General features: G+C 47.4%; 1 protein-coding gene across 2 annotated transcripts in view; it reads right to left on the bottom strand.

Annotated features, from left to right (window-relative positions):
- CLIC5 (chloride intracellular channel 5) overlaps nt 1-20,598 on the bottom strand; it is a 158,002-nt gene that overhangs the window by 5,176 nt on the left and 132,228 nt on the right. For both annotated transcript variants that reach the window (XM_044776799.2, XM_014837495.3), the window contains exon 5: nt 5,629-5,813. In XM_044776799.2, the coding sequence (XP_044632734.1) occupies nt 5,629-5,813 (185 nt within the window). The remainder of the gene's footprint in view (nt 1-5,628; nt 5,814-20,598) is intronic.

The following is a 20,598-nucleotide window of genomic DNA, read 5'->3' as shown; positions in this document are numbered from 1 at the left end:
GAGAACAATTAAAAATGATGCTGCAGAGGAAATGCCTGTGATCTGGAAAACTCTTCAAGATAGAGCGTGAAGTTTAAAGTTCCGTGTAACGCATTTGGAGAAATAGGTATGCTGACTAGAAGTGTACATTACCGATATCTTACCAGTGGTTATGTCTGACAGACTTACAGACCATTTTTTTTCTTTTTTCCCTTATCCACTTTGTTTTATGTAAGCATCCTTATTTAGAGAAGGGAATACAAAGCATAAAAAGTAAGTTAGATGTTGGAGTGGATGTGCAGCTTCAGGGTATGAAGTGGGAGTAAACAAATAGTGGTTTCTTTCTCTCTGTAGTTTGCCACATTTGGGGGCTGTGGACTTGGGTGTTAAGGGGAAGTGGCATTTGTGTTGAGAGAAACAGTAGTGTGGTGGGTGAAAGCATGGGCTTTCCATCCCAGCTGACTGGGTCTGCAGTCCTGACTCTGCTACTTAACAGCTGTGTGACCTTGGAGTAGTTACTTAACCTCTTGGAGCCCCAATTTCTTTATGTCTAAAATGGAGGTAATAACAAGACCTACCTTGGAGTAATAAATTATTTAAAACACATAAAATACTTAGAGGCGTGGCTGGCTCATAATAAGTGCTCAAGAAATATGACCTATTATTATAATTCATTGCGACCCCCCTTTCGCCCATTTGCATGCATTCCTTCACAGGTAGGGGTGGGGCGGGCTCTTTAATCAGGTCTCTTTACCAGGGAGGGTTTCACAGATGTGTGAGCTGTGCGGTCACACGGAGCCTCGCACACAGAAGGGCCCTGCTGCTGGTTTAACGCTCTGCCATCACTGTCGGGAAACTGAGTGCTTTTGTCCCACAGGCTCCCTTTCTTTTCCCCGCGTGCTAGGCCCTGCACATTAGCGGGTCTTGCCTCTAACCCCCCGGGGGCCGGGGTGGGGATAGCAACAAGCAGCCTCTCTCCTAAAGCACTGACTTGCTTGCTGTGTAGAGAGGCCTCCAGATCATGGGCCCTGGGATCCTCCTACTCAGGGAGCCCTCAGATCAGCCTCCCTAGGCTTTCAGCTTCGTTTTCGGGCCAGTGATGTGCAGGGTTCCCTGGAAAGCGGTGCTGAGTGACAGACGACCACGACCTATTGCATGAGAAGCTCCGTCTCACGGATGCGACCACACTGGAGGGAGGATGCATTTCCGCCTCGCTCTCCTCCATCAGCCTGAGCTCCTGTCCCAACACTAAGAGCCACGCGATCCCAAATCCCAGTCACTATTCCTGTCTCCTCTCCTCTCCCTCAGCTTGTGAGCAGCATCAGGACAGGAAGTGCAGCTTCTTCACTGCCGCACCCCTCCATCAGCCCAATCATGCTGTTGACAAGGGTGACGACGACAGCAAACGTTTCTCGACTCTGGGCTCTGCTCCAGCACTGCTTTAAGCACTGTGCAAGCTACTTAAATTTCTCAATAACTCTACAAGGAGGAGTGAATTATATTGCCATTTTACAGATGAGAAAAGTCAGGCAAAGAGAGGTTAAATAAGTAGAGATCCAGTAAACAGTTGTATTTAATCTTTGCCATCTTCAGTTATCTTAACACAAGACAAAGTGCATCTAGTGTCAAATGTAATTAAATCTCTTGGGGCCGGCCCCGTGGCCGAGTGGTTAAGTTTGCACACTCTGCTTCGGTGGCCCAGGGTTCACTGGTTCGGATCCTGGGAGAGACCTACACATCAGTCATCAAGCCATGCTGTGGTGACCCACATAGAAGACCTAGAAGGACATGTAACTAGGATATACAACTATGTGCTGGGGCTTTGGAGAGAAAAAAAAAAAGAGAGGAAAACTGGCAACAGACGTTAGCTCAGGGCTCATGTCTTCCTCACCAAAAAAAAAAAAAAAAAAGCATACCTAAAAATTATGTGGCTTTAAGAAAAAATCACTTAATTTTAAAGATTGAAGGTCCTTAGCAATGAGCAAACTGAAGCCACAGAGTTGTAGTGGCTTACACAATGTGACACCAGAAAATAATAAATTCAACCAATATCTACTGAGTAATCATTAATATTTATTACAGTCCCAGTTTCCTAACCCACAGTTCTTTCCACTTTGCCACTCAGCCCTCTGTAAATGATAAAGGAAGAGCTCTACTCAGCATCCTCCTGTGCCAGTTGCTTATCTCCAAACCTACCCTTGTATTTGTTACTTTGTGATGCTTGGACTGGGACTGGGCAAACCACACCTCTGCTTTGCCAGCGACTCCCTATTAGGCTCTGCCAAGAGGGGGCGCTAGAGAGAGCCTGCAGGGCTGGAGGAAGGTGGAGGCACGCGCCCCTTCCTGTCCACTTCCTGTTCCTGCCAGAGTCCCCTTTGTTCCAGCAGCAGCAACTGAATCCAGTTTGTCGTTTTGCCTAGACTCAAAGAACCAGTGTCATCACCCTGGCTCAGAGAGGCCAGCACGCAACAGTGAGCCCACTGCAGAGGCTGGGTCCCAGCGAACATGGTCCCCAGTGCCAGCTGAGCAGCACCCCACCTCAGGAGTCCACAGTTCAGCTCTGTGGGACCCCTCATGTGTGTTTCTAAGTTTTGATGATTCCAACCTCTTCCCTTTGCCTCCCTTGCCCGAGGGGTAGTAGCTGCCTCCTGAATGTGGAACCTCATGGTGCATTCTGCCTTGCTAGTTCTTCAGGACTTAGTACTTCTTTATATTAAGTTATCTCCATTAAAATAACTGGTTTGATGTGGTCACCAAAGGAGCCACCCCCACAATGTTCTGTCTGCCTTCAATGTGGCTAAGAAGCAAAGGGAATGGAAAGAGTCCTTAAGCAGAGCACTCGCCACAAGCGAGTGCTGGGGCCAACAAACCCTGCCGGGTCTCCTCTGTTCGCTGTATCATGAGGGTCCCCTGAGTTTTCCCAAGAGCATTTGAGCAGAGGCCGTCTTGGCTACAGAGCAAATCCAGGCAGGAGCGGTGGATTACAAACTGATAAAGCAGCCTCAAGTCTCTCCACGCTGGGATTTATTTTCAAGTTTTTAAAGGATGTAATATGAGCCTTAAAACAACAGAAATGCAATTTATGAATATATGTTTGTGTTTATATTTATACCTCCCTTCCCGTTTGCTTCAGGGGCTGAACAGGTCACTGCACTAGGCGAGGGTCCCAGTGGCGGCTAGAAAGCTCACCACAGCCCTCCCTGCCCGGATCTGCCTCCCTGAGCCTGGGCGGCAGAGCCTGTTGTTTGCTCACAGTTGGCTTGATGTGGGGAGATGAGAACTAGAAGGGAGCCAGACAATGAAAGTTCAAACCAGGCTCTCAATGAGTGCCTGGGCCAGAGCAACTCCGCTTCCACGGTGAAGATGAATCTGAAAGAAAGCCAGAAGAGAGAGAGAGAGACCGAGCGAGGATGCGCACACAGAGCTGTGACGTTTGCAGGAACTTCCATGCTCATGTTCTGAATTTATTCTTTCATATGAAAACAGTTAGCTCCCACAGCCCAGATTAAGTTTTGGCGTCAGACGCCAAACTGGAGGCCTGACTTGGCTTCCCCTTGGCTCTTTCTGCTCTGCAGAGGTTTGCCAGGTCTCTGGGATCTGATAAGCTGGATCAGCAGAAATCCAAGGAGACAGGAGGCGAGGCCCCGCCTTCATCCCCTCGCAGACCATGCTCCCTCTGATCCTCAGCTTCTCCGAGTGACCAACTCACTGAATTTCATCCAAGAACAGTGCGTAACTTAGTCAGTTAGGACTGGAAGGAACTGGAGGAATCATAGGATGAGCACAGGGCCTGGGAGATCTCTTGGTTCTCCTTATTCAACAAGCGATTTTTGAGTGGGTCATCAGTACATGTTTGAGTAAGAGAGAAGCAAGAAGCAGGGAAAGAAGAGAGGATAAAGAAGCGAGAGGGTGTATAGTCCACATCTTTTAGGCAAAAGAAAAGTGAATTCCCAAAAGAGTGAATGACCAGCCCCAGCTCACGCTGCTAGTTGGTGGCAGACAGAGGACTAGATCGTGGATTTCCTGACTTCCAGAATGAAAGTCTTTCCATTATATCACTCTGACACTACATCAGCGTGACTGGACTAGAATCATATCGTCTCAAAGGGTGCCACTTGTTCCTCAGGAAAAGAGAAGAAAGGATGTTTCAGGTGTGCAGTGGGCATGCACTAATTAATAACTGCAAAGAGATACAGCTTAGCTGGATCTACAAGTGACCATTGGCTTGGCCCCAGACCCAAAGTGTCTTCATATTGATAGGCTGTATTTGCCCAGCCCGTCAGCACTGGCTTGCATGACTCCTTCCCAGTTTCCAGCTCTGGCTGAGGCCCATGGGCAACCCAGTGCACGCACAGCTGAGATTTCAGCTCAAGCTGGTGTGTGCTCTGATTGGAGGGAAGCCTGCATTTCTAGCCCAGAACTTCAGCTGAAAAAGATAGACAGATATTCAGCTGATAAATGGTTGAATCTTATTCTTCTCAGTGAAGGGTAGAAAAAAACTGGGTATTATAAAGACACAAGCTAGGTGATCAAGTGGTCAATCAATGAGTATTTATTAAAGGACCACCACGTACCCACCATCATGCTTGGAGAAGCCCCTATCCTCGCAGAGCTTATTGTCTAACTGAGACGGAAGATATAAATGTGTAAATGTAGAGAGCAGTCTAACTCTACAACCCCGCTGTATTTTCCTGTAGGCTGGTGAGGGTCAGCAAAAGATGTGAGAAGTGTTAGTTTAGGGAAGTTTGGGAGACACAACTGCTGTCTTCAAATGAGATGAAAGAGAGCAGCCGTGTTCTGTGTTCCTCCAGAGAACAAAGGGTAGCAGGGTAGCATGGAGGCCCATTTGGGCTCAGCATAAGGAAGGATGTTTTAATAATCAGAGCTGTCCAAAATGGTGGGGCTGGCTCTTCAGGCAGGGGGCTCTTCATTACCAGAAACACGCAGTCACAGTGGCACAGAAGCCTGTCACAGACACACAGAAAGCAGCCCAGTTAGGGGTAAGAGGTTGTTTTGATGACCTGGGAATTCCCTTCTTTCCAGCTCTCAGATCCTAAGGTTCATATAGGAAAGGATTAAGCTGCATGTCGACAATGGTCAGTAAGTGCAACGATAGCAAGAAAATGACATCACCTCTTACAGCCTCCGGCTCTTCAACTGATAGATGAGGAAAGTGATGCCTGCCCACCCTAGGGAGTGGCTAGAAGGAATGAGAAGGTGGGTCTGGGCATAAAGCAAACATGCACATGTGGGCACACTTAATAGAGATGATGGGGTATAGCCAGTGAGAACCTACGAGGAAAAGGCAAAGAAGAGGCCTTTAGAGTGCTATGACTATCTACAACTACATATGATAATGACAATAGCAACTATTACGTATTGAGCCCTTACAGTATGTCAGGAACTCTCGTGCCATATTACTCTCCTAGCAACCCTAAAAGTAAGCAATATATGCTATTCTACAGGTGAAAACTGAACCTTAGAGAGGCTATACAGCCAGCACACAGTGGAGGCTGACTGGGACACTAGTCGTGTGACTTCAGAGCCCCAGATATTGACCAGCAGGTGGCACTGTCCTTGACTCGTCCACACAGGTGACCAGGGCCTAAGATGGTCTGGCGAGCAGTACCTGTGGCGGAGGTCTCTTACCTTGACCACGTGGAGCTTGGGCAACAGATTGCAGTCAGCCAGAGTCAGCTCGTCCCCATCCAGGAACTTGCGCCGGGAGCCCTTGTCATCATCCCCGCGAGTGTTGGCATCGATCTCCTCTGGCAGAGGGGTGTTCAGGTAGTCATCAAGTTTCTTCAGTGCCTTGGTCAGGCCTCTCTCAAGGGCTGGCATGAAGAGCAAAAGAAATACCTCTATTCAACCTTCTTGCCACCGGATACAGCCACAGGGTCTTCAGAGTAAAGTAGCTTATCCCAAACCCTGTGCCCTCATCACACCGCCAGCTCCCCACACACTTCAGGAGACCTGGCAGCCATGAACACAGTGCAGTAGAAGAGTTTAAATGGCCTTAAAAAGCAGACCTTAACCAAACAATGAACACTAGCTAATCTTTTTTTGAAAAAAATATAACTACAGCAATGCAACCATTAGGATATATATCAAAGCTTATATAGTGCTTAGCTCCAGCAGATGCAATAATAGCAGTCCTCTTTTATTTTCTTTCTTGCTTATCTATATTTTGCCAATATCCCACAATTAACCCATATAATAATTTTGTAGAAAAAAAAGGGCTATTAAATAAGTAAACACGAACTGCATAGAAGTCCTAGGACAGAGATAGGCACCAGATTCTGTGGAAGCATTAACTAACCCAATCTAAGAAGCAGTGGGGACAAGACTTCCAGGAGGACATGACACAGGAAAGTGAGCGGCCCTGTTTGGCGTTGCCCTTAGAGAACCAATGGGTATCAGAGAAGCATCCTCGAGTTTAACCTAGGGAAGTTTATGCCAAAAATCAGAGCTCTCTCGAAAGGAAGGGCCAGTGCATCAGGTGGTGGGGTCCCCCAGAAATGCGCAATCTCAGTCCCATGGAAACCTTCATGGATACAGCTCCAAGAATAACGATCCAGGGGAAGATACTGTGGCAGAAGACTTTTCCAGTCTTGCCCCAAGAAGGATCTATCCAATAATTCACTGAGACACAAGAGCAGAACAAAATGCTCAAAAGAACCACCACTTTGAAGTCACTGTCACTTAGAGTCATTCCACCTCCAATCTCACAGTCCATTCTAGTCGCAGAGCACTAACACAGAAACCATCTCCTGAGCCCAGAGGACAGAGGTGGAAGAGATGCTGGCTGGGTCATTAGCCACTGCACCTGTGTCATCAGCCCCATCCCCAATGGCTGTTTTTCCCAGACTCTGGTTTGGGGCATGACACTGAGATAAAGGGAATCAGTCCTGGTGTTAATTCCAGCAGAAAAAGGGGGATTCTGCCCCTGGAAAAAGAAACCAGAGGACTGTACTCTTGTTCAGATTTTCCCCAATGTGCCTCCTGTTAACCGCCCCTCACATCGCCACATTTGTCTTTTCATAGAGGGCCTTTTGTTTGAGACAATGAAATGACACCAGCCCAAGATAAATCAATTGAACATTTACTGGAATGTTTGGAAACAGCCTGGAAGTTGGACGTAGTTTCTCAATACTTCCTTCTCCCTGGTGTGGCATTTGAACTTGGACTTCACCATCTGCTTTGTGTTTTCAGTTTGGGAGAATAGACGGAGCAGGGCTGGGAAAAATGCTTGTATTCCCCTAGTAATTGTCTAGACCAGGACGGGACTGCAAGCCTATTCAAGGGCAACAGTAGAGGGTGGGTACGAAACAATACTTATTAGGCTCCTACTCCCACCAAGGCCCTTGTGATTTATATGGAGCTTGTTTGCTTCCTCTAATCCTTCTACCCCTTCAGTTACGGAGATTACAACAAAATCGTGATTCTAATGGAGAAAGGAGAAATTAAAGAAGAGTGCCCGCTGAGATCTGACCAGCTGATACCAACCAAGAGAAAGAGACATATGACGGGAAACAAGACGCTGCGAGTTCTAATTCCACACGCCCCTTGGAGAGCTGGGCAGGCCGCTGCACTAGTCTGTGCCCGTTACCCAGTCTGGGAACTATCACGAAATTTGGTAAAAGAGGCCAAGACCAGCAAGGGAAGCTCCTTGAGAGGATAGTTCTGGATAAGTGTCAACTATCTCTCTAGTGACGTCTTGAGATGAAGGGTAGTTTGTCAATAGGCACGGTTGTTGCCTTATGTTGTAACTGTGTCACACCATGTGACGACCAAGTCAGCATGTTCTGAGGATGTCCTCCCTGTGTCCGTTTCATCACTCTGTTTGTGTATTTTTGATCAAGAATGTGAAGGTCGGGGTAGGGGGGCGCCCTGTGGCCAAGTGGTTAAGTTCGTGTGCTCTGCTTTGGCGGCCCAGGGTTTCCCTGGTTCGGATCCTGGGAGCGGACATGGCACCACTCATTAGGCCATGCTGAGGCAGCGTCCCACATGCCACAGCTAGAAGCACCCACAACTGAAATATACGGCTGTGTGCTGAGGGGATTTGGGGAAAAAAAAGCAGGGGAAAAAAAAGGATTGGCAACAATTGTTAGCTCAAGTGCCGATCTTAAAAAAAAAAAGAAAGAAAGGAAAAAAAGAATGTGAAGGTCAGAGTTGGTAATAAGCGTAGTCGAGAGAAGAGGAGACAAGGGAGCAGAGAAGGGGCCACATGGCCTGGAGCTAACTCTGTTTAAAGTTTGACTTTGCTCAGGGTAGATGTACTGCAATGCCACTGAGATTTAAGCTTCAAGTTCCCTTAATGAAACGGGCCCCTTCCAAGGCCTTGAACTTGGTTTTTAAAATTCCTTATTTGTATTTGTTGTATTGGCTTCAGACCCCACAAATCCTGGAAATGTCCCTGATCCTGGCAGTTACTAAGTGAGACCTTGGGCCAATTCCTCAGTTCCACTGAGCTTCCGTTTTCTCCTCTGACTATAGGACGAAGGATCCCTAACCTTCATAAGGCCATTGTGAGGATTAACTCAGATTACGCAGGTACAGTTTCTCCTACAGTGCCTGGCCCACACTAGGACATCGATCAGTGAGAGCTATTGCTATCGCATTACCAAATATGGCAGCCATCCTGCTCTCTGTCCCTCATCTCGTACCCTTGCTCAGTATAGTCCTCAAAAATCCACGGTGCGGCAAAGAATGAGAGAGTCTAAGGAGCTCCAATTCTGAGGTCCAGTCTCTAACGGAGGAAATCATTAGCCCAGAACTTCGCTTCTCTTCCTGATTTAATGTACAGGCGCAGCCCTATCCCTGATGCTCCCTGGGGATCCTTCTCAGTGACGAGCTGTGTTGACAGGCACAGCCAGAGGGAAGCAGATGCAACACGCCTATGTGCTAACACACTGCCATATTATTGAATAACAAACGCCAGTACCAATCCTTCTCTGCCAGTTCTTTTCCCTTGTACCTGCCAACTCATTCCTCTGACCTTGGCTCAATCTGGCATCCACAGAATTTAATTATCTCTTTTGGCTGACGGCACCCAGGTCATGAAACCATTGGTGGCAAACTTTCTGCTCTGGTAAGAGTGAGGGGGACGTGAAAGAAACCAGAGGGACAAGAAGATGTTAATTTCTCTGGTGTTCACATGTGAAACCCTCCCTCCCAAATATTTCCTCTGAGTAGCAGGATGGGGTAACCCTCAGATCACAGCAAGCAAGCCTGACTTCAGGGGACCCCGAGACCCAGGATCTATAACGTTCCAGGCACTTGATGGATATCCAGTCCTTTCCTGCTTTCTTCCCCTCTCCACTCCACCCTTCCTATAAAGATTTATTCCGTACCACACACAAATGCACTGGGTAAAATATGTGATGAGGAAACAAGGGGAATAGTTCATAAATATTCTCAGCCATATGCAAACAATCTCAAATTTATTTTTCTCTTTTTTAAGGAGGAAAAAAAAATCCACCCATTCCATGATCACTTCCAGATTCATTGAGGTTGATATTACATAAGACCCAATATTGTTTTCTTGTTGTAGAGAAATAATGACTTGGAAACGGCAATTTGAGCTAAGAAAATAATATACTCTTACCAGGGCATGGAGGCTGAATGGGGACCAGGGAGCCAAGACTCCAGCTCAGCCTCCAACCAGCTCTCGTAAGCGTGGCTCAGCCCTGCTTTGCTGGCACGCTCTGTGCAGCAGGGGTGCTGATCAGCAAGCAGCCGTGCAGACCCCTTGGGCTCAAAATTCACGTGAAGTGGAACAGTGTCAAAGGTGGTTTTTGAAGGGACCAGAGCAGCTCTGTGGATCCAGGTTGCTGTCCTCTCAGTTCCTCATGTGTGGTTTTTCTCTGCCATGTGAACATGCAGAGAGATAAGAGCCAGGGGTCCACCTCTGCCGACATCTACACCCTGGATGGGGGTCTGTTCATGGAGAAGGAGATCACGGCTACTGGGGGCTGGCCCCAGGCAGAGCACCCTCGGCCCTGCTGTGTTCCTTTCATGGCTTTAATCCTGTTCCCCAGCACCAGCAAGAAATACACTTCTGAATTTCGGAAGTGGTCCAGGGATGTTCAGGCCACCTACCATTTATGTACACATTGAAGCTACTGAGATGGCAAGTATTATTCATTCCCATTTAACAGATAAAGAGATTGAGTTTTAGACTCATCCAAGGTACACACGCAGTGCCAGCACACACATAAACCATTCAAACTACTCCTGGGATGTACAATGAAAAAGTACCTTATTTTGTTCTTAATTGTTGTGTTCTTCCTTACAAGCTCCAGCTCCTGGGTAATGGGAAAACAACACCTTTAACCCATTCTGGATTATAACCTAGTCTGATGTAATAATGTAAATAGTTCCTCTAGAGAATTCTCTGTCTCCTTTGCATAAAAATACTCAGTTTCTCAGAGAGCCCTGCTCTCTGCTCTTCTCTCTGAGTAAATGGGGCGGTAGGGGGAGGAGGCTCCTGTGACCTCCTGGCACTGGGGAGACCGGAGTCCTGGGATCTAGGGGGCAGAAGGCTTTGGGAAGCTACCACAGGTCCCGCGTCTCTTCCCAGTTGTGCTGAACCTCTACTTCCTTCTACAGTAACCACGAGGATGTTGACCCCAGGGTGCTGGTCAGAGGTGGGCTGCTGGCCTCCCTCCAAAGCCCTGGAGGGATACCCAAGCAAAGCACCACATGACACATCTCCAGTTCCCTGGCCTCTCTGCCTCTCTCTTCTCCTTCATCCCCAAAGCCCCTGGGCCAGAAGGGCTAGGCTTTCCTATGTCAAATGTTCTCTCCACCACAGAGCAGCAAAGCTCCCCGGCTGCTGCACAGGCAGAGGGCTCTCTCGTCTGTAAGCTGAGGCCTCCAGGGACGGTTCTGGACATGCTAAAATTGAGAGATAAAGGAATTTAGAAAAATTTAAGGCAATAGCTTGGCTTGCAAGGCTACTGGCTTGTTCAAAATGCTATTTTGAATATCAGAAGCTAAATATCGAATTCCTCTTTCTTCCTTAGAATTCTTTCTTAGAAAGCCTCACCTCTCTTGGAGCTAATGGATGCCTGGAAGTACCTCCTTAGTAAGAATCATTTACTCAGAAAGGCAAAGAGAAAAATATTTTCAAAGGAGTAACCCTATTACATGAGTTAGGAGCAAAACCAGGACTTAAAAAGAGGGTGGTTGGATTCGAAACCTTAAACTTCTTCCGGTCTACAAGGCCGTCTCTGGGTGCCAAGGGCTGGCCCACTGCTCCTTGGGGTCCCCCCAGCTGCCATCTTCCTTTCATGCTGCAGACCTTTCTTGCACACACTTATTCCGCTGACAAGCATGTGGCTCTCAGAACATCACTCCACACCCACTATGTTCCTCCTAATTTGATAACACGTGTGTTCTGCTATTAATGGCTTGACTTTAGTTGGAAGTCTCGGTGGTCTCAATGACCATGATTGGGTTTAGAAGGAGTTCTCTCTAACAAGAGGGTCTAGTGAGACCCTGCACATCATTTCTCGGCGACAGATACCAGCTCTACCTGTCCTTGAGGCCAAAGCTGTCACATTGCCTATGTGACAGTGAAACATCTGGGCTAAAAGTAAGAAATCCATTTGAGTTTTGCTTATGAAGAAAGAAACTTCTAGATTTTAAGAAACACCTGGAGGATTGAATGAAGTTTTTACTTTTCCTCTTCTCATTTGAGATCATGGTAATATAACTAAAGAATGCAAAAAAAAAAAAAAAAAAAAAAGAGAGAGGAAGCCGAGCTATGGTTTGAGGGAGACCACAACGGAGATTTCTCTGGCCATCACATATTCTTGGAGAGAAAACACGAAGATGGCCACACCTGTTGACATTTGATAGTTTTGAACATGAATGAAAATGTGATGGGAACAAAAAAATCAAGTAATAAGAATTTAATATCACTTCTCCCTTTTGGAGGAAGAAGACTTCCTTTAGAAACGGAGAGAGGTCACACTGCCCTATATAGGATGCCCAGGGCCAAAGATCCAGGAGCGAGGAGGAGGCTGGAGCAGCAGCAAGGCCCAGGAGAGTTATAAGGGGCGGGAAGGAGGAGGTGCAGGCCAGGTGGGCAGAAACTCAGGTGCTGTCGCAAAGAGTGCCATCTTAAGGAAGAACAAAGATGTTTGAAGGGGACTTTTAGGACTTTCAGCTTTGTGATGGGCAGTGTAATTCCCTCCCAGCAGCACACTTTCCATAAACATCCACAATTATCTCTCAGGTTTCGAGGATTAGAGCCACGTAGCTTTTCTCTGTTGCATAACTGCTTAAAGAGAGAGTAAGGTGGCCTAGTTATACTTGGGTTACATAAGTAGGAATAACCACATAGAGGTAAAATTATAAAGCAGGTGGAAATGGGGGTCACACCCCCTGACCCACAGTGACCCTTGTGGACAAGCAAGGAGTGGCTGATGCCCATGGTGCCTTTGTCTGTTAAAGCATTATCTATGCCCAGTCCTCATACCACAGTGACGCAGAAATGGCTGCAGGGTTGTAGAAGATGGGACAGGCTTTCTCTCAGGTTTGGTGGGTGCTCCTCTGCTGTGTCTGGGCCCTCTGGCTATGCTAGCATGTCACTGATATCATTGGGGAAGGGAGAGAGCAAGCCTGGGTCAGGGGTATCAGAGAACCCTGACCCAGGCTTCGCTGAGAGGACTTGTGATAACAGACGTGGTAGTAAAGTGGCGCATCTGCTCTGGCACTAAGGAGACCTGGGTTTGAATCCTGCCACTGATCATAGTTGTTCACAGGTCCTGCTAAAGCATCTTCTACAGACTCTGGTGCACAGTGGGACTCAATGAAAGATAGCTTTATCATTACGGCTGCAGAACTTAAGTGTATGAGAAGACGGGAGGGAAGGAAAGAGTGAGTGAAAGCTTAAGCCAAGAAAGCAACTCGAGGCAGAAGCTGGGTGTCTGAAGTGAAGCTTATCCGAACATTCCAGAATTGCCCAGGTGCAAGGAGAATCCTGGAGAGATCACAGAACGAAACCCACTCTTGAATTCCCTGACATGTTCAGGATTCCAAGTTGCCTAGAATCGTCTCTTTGGGTTTGGCATTGTTCTCTCCAGGCTACGTGGGTGTGTCAAATTCTCTTGGTTTGGAGAATTCATGTCCACCTTTGGCATCAGACCAAGAACCAGTGAAGCCAACTGGACTTGGCCTCACAGCCAGAGAGGAGGATATTGTCAGATTGGCTCTGGCTTTGAAAGACCCAGGGGCTCACACGTGGGAAGCAACTCCAGGCCTCTGTTTCTAGGCACTGCTGAAAACAGGAAAGGTGGAAGGACAACCGGTGGTTTACGAGAAAGCAAAATGCAACGGTGGCAGCTTCAACAAGATTCCCTCCTATTCCCTCGGGCCGCGTCAGCTGGGCTCGAGAAAGCTCTGCAGCTCCTGCTGCCGTGGGTATTATTTATCGTTCTAGAAAAGATTTCAGCCGTGAATGGGAGGGTGAATTAAATGACAAACTCCCATGGTTCTTTTCAGTAAGAGGCTACTAAATGATTCTTTACTCCCGAGGCAGGATTCTAGTCTGACAACTATGGTGGATTGGGATCTAAGACACTGGTGGATGCCCCCACCCACCTTCGGCGGAGAGAATCACCCGGTGAAGGGGGTACCCTCTGATCTATTCCCAGGGACTCAGGGCTTTTCCCTGAGGAACAGACAGATCCACTGTATCGCTTCTTCTCCAAGCCCTATCGGAGACCCTTGCGAAGAGTTACCTTTTTTATACAGTTGTGCAAACCAACTTGATATTCACCCTATGTCCAGAAGTATTATTCCCAACAACAATTTTTTTTAAAAAAGACAATCTTTGGCAATTATTTGGCTGTGTTGAAAACACTAGCACAGGAGAGAATTTTAGGACAACTTCAGCATGATTCTCATAAGATGTTTTTTAAAGTATGAAGGAAAGTATGGATAATCTAGACAATTCCAGATGCTGATAATTTTCCAAATCTCCTAAAAGCCACAGTAAATTTGAAGAGAAAGATTATCACTTAGGTCTTCAAACTTAGGTTTCTTTTTGTGTGCACAGTCTGTACCCTGTAAGCTCCCTAAATATTTATTTATCAACAGGAGGAGAAAGAGAGACTGGTTCTGAATGAAGCCAGCCCAAAGAGGAAACTGCAGAGACGCACCAGGGAGGGTGCACGCCAGCACTGGCGGAGCAACCCGGAGAGAACGTGTTCCCTATTAGGGAGCCCGGCTCAGGCTTTAGTGACAGGGTGGTGGCGACCCCTTCTGGTCTCTCCTTAAGCAAAGAAAACTCTTCTGCATCTTCCACAGCAGACGTGTATGTGTGTTTTCTATTAGGCTCTCCAGAAACTCATAAATGGTTGTAAAACCCATTGTGCTAATAGAAAGAACGACATAAATGCTGACTGAAGCTATTAGAGCGGGCTGTAGTTCATTTTGCAGACTGAATCAGGCTGAAAACTGTGAGCATTTTATGGGTACTTTAAAACAGGTTATTTTTAAGTATCAGGCCATACATTAGGATTAGTGCTGATGTCCGAACACTTGGAATGAGCGGGTCAAGGGAGATTCTAACTGCGGGTCATCAGTTCCAGCATTTAGACCTAGAGCCGTTCCTTCTCAACTCTCCCTCCCTCCAAACACTCAAGCTGAAGTGATTTAACCACATTCTGTCTTGCTCTGTCCTTAAACGACTACATCTCTTATAAAAAAAGCCATGAACGAATCTAAGAACTGCCACCCTGCCACCACAACTCTGAATCTAAATAAGTGCTGGTTTTAGGCATTCTGCGACTATCCTATAAATTCTCTTCTGGTCGCCTGTTCTTTTCATTTGTTAAACAGGTGTCTGTCCAGCGCCCACCGTGGGCTTGGTCGGCGCCCCTCATCCCCATGGATTGCCGGGTCAGGACGCCAACAGTGACGCTGGGGCTGTTCAGCCTATTTAGGGAAAAACACATGGTAGTTGTGCAGTGGTTTATGAACTGATTCGATCACAGTTTCCTAAGTGACCTACTACTCTTGTTTAAAAACTCAGCACTAAATGCATTTTAAATAATGCATTTTATTAAATGCGTAATGTGCACAGGTCAAGCTCACAGACCACAGGACCAGCTGCCTGGAGTGGGATCCTGGCTCTGCCACCTACTGGCTTGCACAGGCTGCTTAACCTCTTCTGCCTCAATTTCCTCATCTGCAAAATGGAGATCAAAACATGGCACATCTTATAGGGTTGCCATGAGTGATGCCTGTGGAGAGCTTAGAATGGTGCCTGGCCTGCAGTGAGCAGTCCTTATGCGCCATGTGGGATGGTGCCGATGCATAAGAATCAAAGCATACAAAAAAGCTAGTATGTTCTTAGAGTTGCAGAAAAAAAGTTGCTTAATAAATATTGTGCTTGTCACCCCAGATGAATTATGCAGAGTCCTTTCTTGAATATTCAGCTGGTCCTTTCGCTCTGACTCTGTCGCCGTAACCACAGTCCCACCAGAGCGAGACTTCTTGCTAACAGTCATGCAATGGGGCAACCTCCAGGGGTAAGTTTGGTGGGGTGGTGGGTACCGATACTTTTGCGGAATTTCCCGCCATTATCCTGCCGCCCCCTTGCTCAGAGCAGCTCCCTGGGCGCTCCCGCTTGCCCCACACAGATGACAGTCTGAGGGAGAAGCTGGCCACAGGGTGTTCTGGCTGCACAGCTTTTACCACATGAGTTTTGCATCTTCTAAGGTTTGAAGTAAGTGTGTAGCAGACGAAGTGTGCAATTTTACACCACTTCTGTTTCTTAAAATCTAGGTGGGTTAATGATTCAGATGTGGTCAACCCCAAAGGAGAATTTGAAATAGTGTGTCTTCTTCTGGCGTGGCTAGATCAGATATTTTCACCATAGTTTAAAAAAAAACCCAACAAAACCTTAAGCTGAAAGTGAATTATATGCAAGAATTCACTTTACCCTCTTTGTTACTAACAGAACCCAGATTTTTTTCAGAGTAGCAATATGCCTGGTCAGAAATACTTATCATCTGGGGCAGGCCCCAAGGCCAAGTGGTTAAGTTCGCGCGCTCCACTTTGGCTTCCCAGGGTTTCCCCAGTTCGAATCCTGGGCGCGGACATGGCACCCTTCATCAAGCCATGCTGAGGCAGCGTCCCACATGCCACAACTAGAAGGACCCACAACTAAAATATACACTTATGTACTGGGGGACTTTGTGGAGAAAAAGGAAAAATAAAATCTTTAAAACAAAAAAAATACTTATGGTCCCAGACTTTCAGCTAGAGGAGGCCAAATGACTGAGTTCTGGCCGAGGAGATGTAAGTGGAAATTTATAGATAGGCTCTGGGAAAGAAAAGACAGACACAGCTGGTGCTGCCTGGAACTCAGATGTAATGTCTGGAAGTGGAGCATCTATGTTGTGGCATAAGAATGAAAGTCACTAAAGATGGAGAATCAGTGCTCTAAGGGGCTGGATCCATGACTTCTTTAAGCAACTACAACTGCCTGGAACTCTCTGCTCTCAGGACTTCTTGTTATGGGAGAAAAGCAAACTCCCATGAAGAAATAAACATTTATAAAGAGGGCTTAGAGCAGGGCATGGCACACAGTAAAATGCTATATAGGTTTTTGTAAAATAAAATGACATAAGTATGTGCTTTGGCCTGTATGATCGGGTTTCTATTACACACAGCCAAACACGACCTTTGCCACAGCATGTAGATATTGCCAATATTTCATTCCTATATTATTCTCGCACATTGTGCAGTGCCTGATCCTGAATAAGGATTTGTTGAAAGAATGAGCTATTCTATGGGGTTTGAGGAAAGAGGAGGGACCCTAAAATGGAACCCTATATGTCTCTATATGCTATGCAACTGGCTTTATCTCACTAGAGGGCCGACAATGGGGCAATGGTAGTGCTTGGTCTCTTGGGGATGCATGGATAGATGGATGATGGATGGATGGATGGATGGATGGAGGAAGGGATTCCTTTTCTCTGGCCTAGCACACCCTTCTGCAGGGTCATCAGAGGCAAACAAGGAGCAGAGGCCACCCCCAACCTATACCTCTCTGCCAAGTGATACAGGCCGGGGTCAGACCTGGGACAGTGTTGAATAAAACCTGTCTTTGAGGTCCCCACGAAGGAACCAAAACATGGGTAACTGTCAGTGCAAATGTCAACCAGCGTGTGAGCACCAGAGTTAGAGCTGAATGGGGACGGCCTGAGAAATCATGTGGTTCAACCTCCTTCCTTGGAATTTTCGGGAATGGAAGGGATTCTGGACATGGGCACAGGGAAACATATTTCTTACTATGATCCAGATCATTAAAGGCTTCTTCGATTGGGGGTTCCTAGAAAAATAATTAGACTTCTGGCTTCTGGCTGTAAGAACACAAAATTCTAAGTCTAAGTTCTAAGTCTTCTGTATTTTCTCTTCTGACTCTTGGTGAAGTTCCACCTTTAACACCAGAAATAATGTTCCCTGAATGTGGTTATAAAAATTAGGGTGACAAGAAAAGTACTACATGAGCAAACACCGCCACCCCACACTGACCGTCTTCACGAGGAGAATTGTTCAAATTTTATACTCTTTTATTGATTGGTTCTAAATGAGGTTATTCTTTTTTTTCCCCCACCATGAGGCTTGATTTAATATAACAGGTTATATGAGCACCATATGTCCTCAGCTGAGAGATAGTTCTCGTCATAGAACATCATAAACTTTAAATGGAGACTGGGAAATTTCAAAGGTAATCAGAGAATGGAAGGGCCTGTAACATGGGACAGTCTTAAAAGTGGGGGCTGGGCAGGCAGGAGCAGGAAGTTGCTTGGAGGAAATGCCCCTGACACTGATGGGGGGGGCAGCCTTCTCCATCATCTCTTGGGTAAATGAGCAGACAGGGGAAGGTCGTCTGGAAGCGTTTGGGATGTTCATTCATTTTATGAATGTCTATTGAGCACCTGCTCTAGGCGGGATGCTGAGCTGGGCTCTAGGGATAGTAACGATGAATGAATGAATGAGACACACGCAGCAGGTCCCCTGGGGAGACTGCTGCCTAGAACCTTACTCCCAAGCACCCTCCTGGACCAGCAGCCTCAGAATCCTGTGGGAGCTCTCAGGCCCCACCCCACCCACTGCATCCAATATCCACATTTTAACAAGACCCCCATGGGATTCAAATGTCATTCAAGTCGGAAAATGGTCTGAATAACAAGGCAAACAAAATAAAGTGGTACTTGACACATAAGTCCTAAACATATGCATCTCCTTAGCTAATGAGGCTACTCAGGCTAACCTGGTGAACGGGCTTGAGTGGCTGGGATGCACTCCCGAGAGACAGCTCTGGAGCAGGTTTGTAAAGAGGGCTGGGGGTTTTGAGGCCAAAGTTCTGTGTTGCAATGTTGTTTCTCAATAAATTATCCTCTCTAAGCCACTGATAAATTCAGAACACCACTCTGGTTTCAATTCTTGTTTTTTAGTATTATCCATTTGTAGCAAAAGACTTTAAAAGCTGAGAAAGGCCTGGTTTGTCCTGTGCCCATCACTGGCTCCATCATGTCTCCCGAACGATTTTTCATGCTTCAGCTTTTCTTGTGTGAAATGGAGAGGATATTGCCCATCTCCCTGGACAAGACAGTGACGAGTTTGACAAGGAGAGTTTATGATTGGGGTGTTTGAAGTTTTTGCTAGAAGGTTCAGCACGCCACCTGGATGTCACATCTTGTCATTGTCAGCCCCAGCTCTACCAAAAATGGGGGAACCCATTCCACATGCGAATCTACCTAGAGCCATCCTCCACTGAGAGTCGCCAGAGAGGCGGGAGAATCATTCCTCAGAGCTACGTTCTAATCACAGGCGAGGGTTACGAACGCAGTCACAGGATAAACCAACTACAACTCTCCCAACCTACATACACACGATGAGTGTAGACACACACCCATGTACACACTACTGCACGTCTGTGGTCTAAACACCATTGTGCTTCGTGGGAAAGTTGTCAGACCCACGTCGTGTCCCATCACTAAAACAACTTTACATGCAAGCACATTTTTTTTCCCAGATTAATTGATACATGACCCTATTTATTTAAGGCGGTATGTATGGCCTCTGCTAGTGCATAGAAATATCAGACCCCACACAAGCTGTGTGTGTGTGTGTATGTGTGTAGAAAGAGACACATTTTGCTCCTACGTGTAGACCACACAAAGTCAAGAGGTGTCGGTTGCACAGGATGAGGTAACGGTAGCCAGAGGTGAAAGAGCATTTAACTCGTGTTCAAATTAGCCATTTAATGTTCCTTTATTCCCAGGCCTTGAGCGGAGGCCAGGCCAGGCCAGAGCACTCGTTCTGGTCAGACGGCGGGAAATTCCACCACATGGAATGGTGTTGGTGGTCTCGCTCCACTCCAGCCGGGGAGCCCACACAGCTAACACGACCTCCTTCCACTAACGAATGCGCCCACCCACACAGGACCCTCCCTCCCACCCCCTTCTTCCCCCGTCCCTGCCTGGGCCTGCCTGCCCTCTTCCACTCGTCCCCGCCACCAACCGCCTTCCTTATGACCGCCCAAGGATTCATTTCAGGAGCAAAATTTGTGAAATTCTAAATTGCCAGCATCCGCCTCAATAATGAACCAAATCAAAGACCCTCCCTGGAGGGATCCCCTGGGCCACTCCTGGGAGGTGCCAGAAGGGGAACAGTCGCCCCTTCCCTCCCTCTCGTCTCAGCCTCCAGGACCCTCTACATGTGAGATGATGCGTATCTCTGCAGGAAACACCAGACCTCGGAGGTGGGTCTCCCAGCCCAGGTTATTTGTTTTTCTTTGTAAGAATGCTAATCAAAGCAAAACTGGAGCCCAACAAACAAACAAACAAAATATCCCGAGTTGGCTATTTGCAGGCCGGGTGGCCAAGGAAGGCAGCCTGAAGGGTTCCTTTATGACCAGAGGCGTTTTTGAAACCAGATGGGCGATGCCTGCTTTATGAGGAAGTGGCAAGACAGTCACCTCGTTATCCTCACTCCTGTGGTGGTCCGGGGACCACCCTGGAGCCTCCCTCATGATAACAGTCTTGGCAGAGGGCTTCTTCCAGGGAACCAGTTGTCCCGAGTTGGGACACAGCTGTCCTCTTCCAGAAGAACGGGTCGGTGTTCCCCACAGGAGAGACACGGAGGCCCACGGCCACTATGGGGCTTCTGTTTCTGAGCAGGGTAATTATAACTCGTGTTCCTGTACTTTTTACATATTTGAGCTTGACCTCAGAGCACGAGGCTGAACAAGAGGTGGGGACCATGCCCATCCCCTTGGAAAGGCCGGGCCTCCAGACTGGGCCCCCTGTGATATGGGGCTGAGGGCTGGGCGGGGAGGAAGAGGAGAAGGAAATAAGCGCCCTGTGATTGAAGCGGCTTAGAATAATAAATACATACACCCGCTTTTCAACATGGCTCACCACATCCTGGGGAATCTGGAAAAACGCTCCACCTCGCCTGCCCACCTCCCTTCCCCTCCCCTCCCCCCGACAGCAGTTGGCTTTCATGATGCTTTGGGAGAAAGCACGGGGCCTCTGATAGGAAGCGGCTTGTTAGTTCTGGGCTAACAGCCCTCCCAGGCTGCTTCGA

This window comes from Equus asinus, chromosome 8 (genome assembly GCF_041296235.1).
Source record: "Equus asinus isolate D_3611 breed Donkey chromosome 8, EquAss-T2T_v2, whole genome shotgun sequence".
NCBI classification, from domain to species: Eukaryota; Metazoa; Chordata; class Mammalia; order Perissodactyla; family Equidae; genus Equus; species Equus asinus.
This window is presented reverse-complemented; position numbering and strand designations above follow the sequence as displayed.